The sequence below is a fragment of the Ostrea edulis genome, chromosome 2 (genome assembly GCF_947568905.1).
Source record: "Ostrea edulis chromosome 2, xbOstEdul1.1, whole genome shotgun sequence".
Taxonomy (NCBI): domain Eukaryota; kingdom Metazoa; phylum Mollusca; class Bivalvia; order Ostreida; family Ostreidae; genus Ostrea; species Ostrea edulis.
The window spans coordinates 74,578,695-74,588,544 of NC_079165.1; the positions used below are offsets into that span (position 1 = coordinate 74,578,695).

Here is a 9,850-nt window from a genome sequence, read left to right on the forward strand (position 1 = left end):
CAGTTGAGAGATATAAACACCATTTGCAGGTAATAATGGAATATTGCTACATAAATATGGGAAGTTGACAACGGAGAAGCTAAAATCATTCCGTTTCCATAAAGTTGAGTTGTTAGTTTGCCGTTAATATCTACTTTCAATATATCAGACGTTGAACCGTGACACGGAAATCCCAGACGACAGCGGTACAAAGAAGCTTTCCGCCATGACAATATTTGCCCATGGCATACGGTATTTAAGAAATCACCTTCTAAAGCATATAAAGAAAAAAGGACTGGACAGCTTGGTGGACGAGAATTACATTCATTGGGTTTTGACCATTCCTGCTATTTGGAACGACAGAGCTAAGCAATTTATGAGAGAGGCGGCAAGGGAGGTAAGCGAAATATGAAGCAATTGTGTTACATGTATACACGGAACTTAAATCATCCGAATCGGTAGCACCTAGTGCTGATTATCGTTACGGATGTTCCCAAACGTCTCCCAATTAGACAGTAAGTATAACTGTATAATTAATTCCAAAGCAATTCATTGAAAAATAAAGAGTTTTGTAGAATTATTAACTATTTGATATCAAAATTAAGCAAGCACACATGCATGCGCGATAGAACTGATTTTAGCAACACCATTATGCACTACATGTATGTGAAGCATTTCATTATATACCTCCATAAAAACTTTCTGACCATTTCATCAATAAACAAATCTGTAATAAAAGTATACGCATCATGCAATCAAAATCCAGCGCACGTGCATGCGCGTATTTGTGGGTTATTTAACTATACTGATATGTAACAAGTTTTGATGCATGAATTCAAGATTTTTAAAAGATTTCAATGAAAAGTGAGAAAATTCAGAGTGAGTCCTAAATGCCTGAGTATGAATATCTAACTGATTTCCACCTTCTCAATAATACAGATCAGTGGCCATTTTCACAAAAAATCTTACGACTGAGATTTTAAAAAAAACCTCTGCCTAATACTCAATTAAGTGCAACTGTGTCCCAAGTAAGAAAAGTTTCATCACCAATGTATATATTTAGTTTCGCTCATTCAGAAATGACATCGTCGCAAACCACGGTTTTGAGTCCACACGCGCTCCCTCAATATGATGGAGAGAATCGATGAGAAGCACCCGTAGGTAACCGACGATGCAGAAATGTATGAATGAAGAATTCACATCTTAATTGTGAACAGTTTTGCCTTTCTCCACTTTAATTGTAAATTATGGATTTAGTAAAATTCAAACACTTTGAATTACTAACTTGGGATCTGACCAATACGAAAAAGAAAAAAGAAAACAAATAAAAACTTATACAGCCTAGGATTTATACAAAAGAAGTTGTTTTGTTAACATTAAAAGAACAATTTGCACTCATTTTTAAAATGAAACATATTTTATGAAAACTAATACAATTTACAGATGAGAATGTTTTTTTGTTTTTTTTTGTTTGTTTTTTTTACAGATGAGAATGTCAAATAATGTACGTGTCATATCATTACAACATGTGTACATAAACAGAAGCATGTGTTGGTATCTCTATACAAATAGAATCATGTGTCAATATCCCTAAAAATAGAATCATGTGTTGACAGCTCTATACAAACAGAATCATGTGTCAATATCTCTAAAAACAGAATCATGTGTTGACATCTCTATACAAACAGAATCATGTGTCAATATCTCTAAAACAGAATCATTTGTGAACATCTCTATACAAACAGAATCACGTATTGGCATCTCTATACAAATAGAATCACGTGTCAACATCTCTATACAAACAGAATCCTGCGTTGACACCTCTATACAAATAGAATCATGTGTTAACATTTCTATAAAAACAGAATCATGTTTTGACATCTCTATACAAACAGAATCATGTGTCAACATCTGTATACAAACAGAATCATGTGTTAACATCTATACAAACAGAATCCTGTGTTAACATTTCTATACAAACAGAATCATGTGTTGACATCTCTATACAAACAGAATCATGTGTTAACATCTCTATACAAATAGAATCATGTGTTAACATCTCTATACAAACAGAATCCTGTGTTGAAATCTCCATACAAACAGTATCATGTGTTGACATCTCTATACAAACAATCATATGTCAACATCTCTATACAAACAGGATCATGTGTTGACCTCTGTACAAACAGAATCATGTGTTGACATCTGTACAAACAGAATCATGTGTTGACATCTCTATACAAACAGAATCATGTGTTGACATCTCTATACAAACAGAATCATGTGTCAACATCTATACAAACAGAATCCTGTGTTCACATCTGTACAAACAGAATCATCTGTTGACATCTCTATACAAACAGAATCATGTGTCAACATCTGTATACAAACAGAATCATGTGTCAACATGTATACAAACAGAATCCTGTGTTCACATCTCTATACAGTACAAACAGAATCATGTGTCAACATATCTATACAAAACAGAATCATCTGTTGACATCTCTATACAAACAGAATCATGTGTCAACATCTGTATACAAACAGAATCATGTGTCAACGTGTATACAAACAGAATCATGTTTTAACATTTCTATACAAACAGAATCATGTGTTGACATTTCTATACAAACAAAATCATGTGTCAACATCTATACAAACAGAATCCTGTGTTCACATCTGTACAAACAGAATCATCTGTTGACATCTCTATACAAACAGAATCATGTGTCAACATCTGTATACAAACAAAATCATGTGTCAACATCTATACAAACAGAATCCTGTGTTCACATCTCTATACAGTACAAACAGTATCATGTGTCAACATATCTATACAAACAGAATCATCTGTTGACATCTCTATACAAACAGAATCATGTGTCAACATCTCTATACAAATAGAATCATGTGTTAACATCTCTATACAAACAGAATCCTGTGTTAACATTTCTATACAAACAGAATCATGTGTTGACATCTCTATACAAACAGAATCATGTATTAACATCTCTATACAAATAGAATCATGTGTTAACATCTATACAAACAGAATCATGTGTTAACATTTCTATACAAACAGAATCCTGTGTTGACATCTCTATACAAACAGAATCCTGTGTTGACATCTCCATACAAACAGAATCATGTGTTGACATCTCTATACAAACAGAATCATGTGTTGACATCTGTACAAACAGAATCATGTGTTGACATCTCTATACAAACAGAATCATGTGTTGACATCTCTATACAAACAGAATCATGTGTTGACATCTCTATACAAACAGAATCATGTGTCAACATCTATACAAACAGAATCCTGTGTTCACATCTGTACAAACAGAATCATCTGTTGACATCTCTATACAAACAGAATCATGTGTCAACATCTGTATACAAACAGAATCATGAGTTAATATATATACAAACAGAATCCTGTCTTCACATTTCTATACAGTACAAACAGAATCATGTGTCAACATATCTATACAAACAGAATCCTGTGTTCACATCTCTATACAGTACAAACAGAATCATGAGTTAACATCTATACAAACAGAATGGTGTGTTGACATCCCTATACAGTACAAACAGAACCATGTGACAACATATCTATACAAATAGAATCATGTGTTGACATCTCTATACAAACAGAATCATGTGTTGACATTTCTATACAAACAGAATCATGTGTTGACATCTGTACAAACAGAATCATGTGTGAACATTTCTATACAAACAGAATCATGTGTTGACATCTCTATACAAACAGAATCATGTGTTGACATCTCTATACAAACAGAATCATATGACAACATCTATATACAAACAGAAGCATGTGTTGACATCTCTATACAAACAGAATCATGTGTTAACATTTCTATACAAACAGAATCATGTGTTGACATCTCTATACAAACAGAATCATGTGTTAACATTTCTATACAAACAGAATCATGTGTTGACATCTTTATACAGTACAAACAGAATCATGAGTTAACATCTATACAAACAGAATCCTGTGTTGACATCTCTATACAAACAGAATCATGTGTTGACATCTCTATACAGTACAAACAGAATCATGTGTTAACACATCTGTACAAACAGAATCATGTGTTGACATCTCTATTCAAACAGAATCATGTGTTGACATCTATACAAACATAATCATGTGTTAACATCTATACAAACAAAATCATGTGTCAACATCTCTATACAAATGGAATCACGTGTCAACATCTCTATACAAACAGAATCATGTGTTGACATCTCTATACAAACAGAATCATGTGTTGACATCTCTATACAAACAGAGTCATGTGTTGACATCTATACAAACAGAATCCTGTGTTGACATCTATACAAACAATCATATGTCAACATCTCTATACAAATGGAATCACGTGTCAACATCTCTATACAAACAGAATCATGTGTTGATATCTCTATACAAACAGAATCATGTGTTGACATCTCTATACAAACAGAATCATGTGTTAACATTTCTATACAAACAGAATAGTGTGTTAACATCTCTATACAGTACAAACAGAATCATGTGTTGACATATATAAAAACAGAATCATGTGTTAACATCTCTATACAGTACAAACAGAATCATGTGTTGACATCTGTAAAAACAGAATCCTGCATTGACATCTCTATACAAACAGAATCATGTGTTAACATCTCTGTACAAACAGAATCATGTGTTAACATCTCTATACAAACAGAATCATGTGTCAACATCTCTATACAAACAGAATCATGTGTCAACATCTCTATACAAACAGAATCATGTGTTGACATCTCTATACAAATAGAATCATGTGTCAACATATCTATACAAACAGAATCATGTGTTGACATCTCTATACAAACAGAATAGTGTGTTAACATCTCTATACAGTACAAACAGAATCATGTGTTGACCTCTGTACAAACTGAATCCTGTGTTGACATCTCTATACAAACAGAATCATGTGTTGATATCTCTATACAAACAGAATCATGTGTTGACATCTCTATACAAACAGAATCATGTGTTAACATTTCTATACAAACAGAATAGTGTGTTAACATCTCTATACAGTACAAACAGAATCATGTGTTGACATATATACAAACAGAATCATGTGTTAACATCTCTATACAGTACAAACAGAATCATGTGTTGATATCTGTAAAAACAGAATCCTGCATTGACATCTCTATGCAAACAGAATCATGTGTTAACATCTCTGTACAAACAGAATCATGTGTTAACATCTCTATACAAACAGAATCATGTGTGAACATCTCTATACAAACAGAATCATGTGTTAACATCTCTGTACAAACAGAATCATGTGTTGACATGTCTGTACAAACAGAATCATGTGTTGACATCTCTATACATACAGAATCATGAGTTAACATCTATACAAACAGAATCATGTGTTGACATCTCTATACATACAGAATCATGAGTTAACATCTATACAAACAGAATCATGTGTGGACATCTATACAAACAGAATCCTGTGTTGACATCTCTATACAAACAGAATCCTGTGTTGACATCTGTACAAATAGAATCATGTATTGACATCTGTACAAATAGAATCATGTGTTGACATCTCTATACAAATAGAATCATGTGTCAATATCTCTAAAAACAGAATCATGTGTCAACATATCTATAGAAACAGAATCATGTGTCAACATCTCTATACAAATAAAATCATGTGTCAACATCTTTACACAACCAGAATCATGTGTTGACATATAAACTTAACGTGTTTTCATCAGACAATGCGAATCTGTTCTACATGTATATATGCCATCTTTATATGTCAGGCAGGGATAAGAAGTGAGAGTCTGAGCCTCGCTCTGGAACCGGAAGCAGCTGCTTTGTATTGCAGAATATTACCTCTGGAGAGACAATCCACAGAAAGCTCAACACATTTGTCCATGTTTAAGCCAGGAACTCGCTATATGCTGTTGGATATGGGAGGTAAACTGTTACATGTAATTTTAGCATCGGTGACTGAGCAAGAAATTTAACACGTATGTTAAAATAAAACCAAAAAGACAAAACACACAAAAGAAAAGAGATAATTTCTACATACGTTCAATGAAAATTTTGAGCCGTATGGGCGCTGGCATTTTGTCTAGTTCATTAATTGCTTCAACAGTTATTCGAATTTAAATTTGACTGTCACAAACACAATTCTCTGATTTGCAATTTGTAATTTAAACACTCAAGTTGTCCAAAATAAATTGATATGGTTATTGTTTTTAGCAAATCATTGAATAGGAAAACAGTACATGAAATACGACTAAATAGATGGACGAGTTCATGGGGTTTTTTTATGTAAAAATATACGATATATTATAAACACGTTCGCTTCGTAACCAGGAGGTCGTGAGTTCGAGCCCCGCTCATGCCATGGCCGTGTCAAACCTAAGGTGTTAACATAGGTAGTGATTGTTCTTTCGCCAAACGCTCGGCATTTAGAAGTCAGAATGACGGATCTTTCGGAGGACCCGTGTCACGGCAGGCGTTGGCACGATAAAGAACCCTCACTGCTACACGTATGTGAAAAAAACCCATATTTTGAGCAAACTCCAAGCGCTAGCAATTCACAGAGAATTTGCCTCAAATCTAAATCCATTCATATTGACCATGAATAGCTCAAACGTGCTGTTTAATTCTTATATTTATATTCATTTACTTAATCAATGTTTGTTTACATTGCCTCTATAAGTCATAGAATATTCCTCTTTGGGAGTTTGCTTATTGGAACAGTGTCCTGGAATGTTAACTTGCATGTCAAAATATAGTGCATCTAAAAGGAACAAAATGCATTGTTAATTCAACATATTTCATGGGTAAGTGATTTCTTAAATTTAAGGAATAGAATTTTAAAAATGAAACTTCACAACAAAAGCAACTTTAATATTTTATCCTGAATTTAAATTAAAGACTCTTGGGTACTGTGGAGACTCTATGTTCGATCTGAATAGTGGGACATGCCAAGGATTTGAAACTGGTAAATAAATTTGTGCAGTTTTTATTTTTTGGCGCGAAAAAAAAAAGATTTTTTTTTTTCATTTTTGTTGCATAAAACGAATACCTTATAGACCGCCTCAATCAGATCACGCGCGCGTCCTTTTCCGTAACCGGCAAGAAGTCTCGGGCGTGGATCGGCGCAAAGATTGCATCAAATCGATGCATTTCTTTGCTGGCAGCGCGCCTGTAGATGCGGTTAAAAGGCCAGAACCGAATCCATATATACAATGTGTTATTTAGATTTTTACCACAGATTCAGTTTTTGTATCACTAATGTCTAATACTTAAACTTATATGTGGAAATTGATAGTGGTAGAATACCTTTATGTATGCTATCTTAAATGCAAGCTCGTGTTTCATGTTGTAACGTACGACTGTGGCGTCATAGTTACATTTGTGCACACATAACAACAGACTCTGATGGCGTAGATCCACATACGAGGTTAATTTGTGGTTACGGAAATAACCGAGTAGTTCGATTGCCGAGATCTACATGTATGTCGAGTGCGCGAGACATTCGAGGAGTTTCGATTGTCCGTTCATGGAGTTATGAACGGATTGTGTCGCATGCTCAAATTGGTTGGTTCATAGAGGAAAATGCGATTTGTAATATAAATATATTCACATGTACATCTATGTACCAAAACATCTAAACAAGCAATCTCAAATTGTAATATCCCATTCTTTAGCATCCCCTCAGTGGGCCCTTTTTCAGTTTCATATGAAAGCCATAAAAAATTCTTTGATATTCAGATGTTACGAGACATTTAGCGCCAGATGAATTTTATGAATAATATATAATAAGGGAGAGAATATTTCTAATTTACCATACTTTACTGAATATGATTATCACTTGGAATACGCCAATGACCATTTCATACTTCGCTCGGTCCAGTGTCCAATGTCGGTCTTGCTGTTTAACATATTATACATTAAAGCCATTGGTACACACGTGCATAACTTTGTATTATTAAAACTAGATGAACTCTGAAATTGACAGTGAACATGTCCAGTATATTCAGCAATAAAAACCACTAGAACATATTAGGGAAAGGGAGAACGAACAAAAACCAAAACTAAGTAATAATAATTATTGATATTGATTACAGGAGGGACCGTTGATGTAACCATTCAAGAAGTTCTTCCCGATAACACACTGAAAGAACTACATAAAGCCAGCGGAGGGGCTTGGGGAGGGACCAAAATTGACGAAGCATTCCTCCAAATGATCATAAGTATTGTTGGAAATCCAGTCATGATGGATTTCAAGAAAAAACATCCTGCCGATAACCTTGAAATGATTCGGGAATTCGAAACTAAAAAGCGATCCGTAACCACCAATACCAACGACAAATTAAATTTTCGAGTCCCTGTAACTTTGATTGATATTTTTGAAGAGGAATATGAAGAAGACCTCAAATCGACAATATCTCAGATGCGATATAAAGACAAAATGATATGCACTGGGGACAAATTTCGTATGAGTGGGGAAATGGTTCACGGTCTCTTCAAAAACAGTTGTGAAAGTGTTGTCGACCATGTGAAAGGCCTGATTGCTCATCCTCTTTGCAGCGGGGTAGAAACCATTTTGATGGTTGGTGGATTTTCCGAGTGTAAAATTATTCAGCAAGCGATAAAAAACAATTTTCAAGATAAGAGGGTCATCATACCTGAGGACGCTGGGCTGGCCATTGTTAAAGGGGCAGTACTCTTTGGACATAACCCCAAGATGATCGTGTCCAGAAAAACGAAATGGACTTACGGTGTTCAGTCCAATAGAAATTTCGAGCCGGGAGATCCGTTGGAGAAAAAATTCAGAGTTGGGGGCATTAACAAGTGTAAAGATATTTTTAGCGTCCATGTGGGTATCAACGAAACCGTGGAAGTGGGAACCCCCCTTGAACCTCGTTATTATAGCCCTTTACACAAAGATTCAGAAACAGTCGACATCCCAATTCACATTTCATCGGAGAGATATCCGAAATATACCACTGATTCAACTTGCTCGTATGTCGGTAAACTGACGATAGATGTGGAAAAATCAAACAATGACAGAGAAATTGAAGTCAAAATGACCTTTGGTGGAACAGAGCTGATTGTTGAGGCTACTGAATCAGGGAAACCACGTGTCGCGAGATTTGACTTCCTTGAGCCAGATCAAAAGAACTCAGAACAAACCCTCACCAAAGACTGAATAATTACATGCACAGTTTACCGCAAGCCAGATATTTAGTTATGCATTGAGAGAGAGAGAGAGAGAGAGAGAGAGAGAGAGAGAGAGAGGTGTTATTGGGCACAGAATTTTATTTTATGCAGTGTATGTCATTCAGTTTTAATTATTCTCTCAACATGTGCGTTAATTTTATAACCCGTTGACTTTGAAGCTTTGTTGAACTACATGGCATTCTCCAGCCCATGCGATGCAGAATGATAATTTGCTATGTTTAACTCATCAAATAAACTTTCATTCTTTATGATATGGAAAGCTTTATCAGAGATCCAATTTCTTGGCAGTGAGTGAAGTTCGGATAATCAGCATTCTCGGTGGAATATACAGAGCTAATGGTCAAGACTAAAAAAAAAGCTATGAATAAAAAACCAGACACTGTTTAAATGATTGCAATCTGCATCATAGGAAACAAAAATATTCTGGATAATTTCAAGGAAAACACTACACGGTACCTAGTACGAAATGTCAATAACAATCGAATTTGTAAGTTGAGAATCTGTCATCCTTATCTAAATCTTATCAATTATCTCTCCCGATGCTACAATAGATGACAGCTACATGTATTGTAAATTTGATCGAAT

The 9,850-nt window shown here is 34.7% G+C and overlaps 1 protein-coding gene across 3 annotated transcripts in view; it reads left to right on the plus strand.

Moving 5' to 3' along the window:
• The window catches only part of LOC130051576 (heat shock 70 kDa protein 12B-like), a 12,340-nt gene extending 2,810 nt beyond the window's left edge, over positions 1-9,530 (plus strand). For all 3 annotated transcript variants that reach the window (XM_056153594.1, XM_056153595.1, XM_056153596.1), the window contains exons 3-5: positions 149-376; positions 5,824-5,980; positions 8,149-9,530. In XM_056153594.1, coding sequence (XP_056009569.1) covers positions 149-376; positions 5,824-5,980; positions 8,149-9,233 — 1,470 coding nt within the window. In that variant the 3' untranslated portion in view covers positions 9,234-9,530. The remainder of the gene's footprint in view (positions 1-148; positions 377-5,823; positions 5,981-8,148) is intronic.
• Positions 9,531-9,850: the final 320 nt, after the last annotated feature.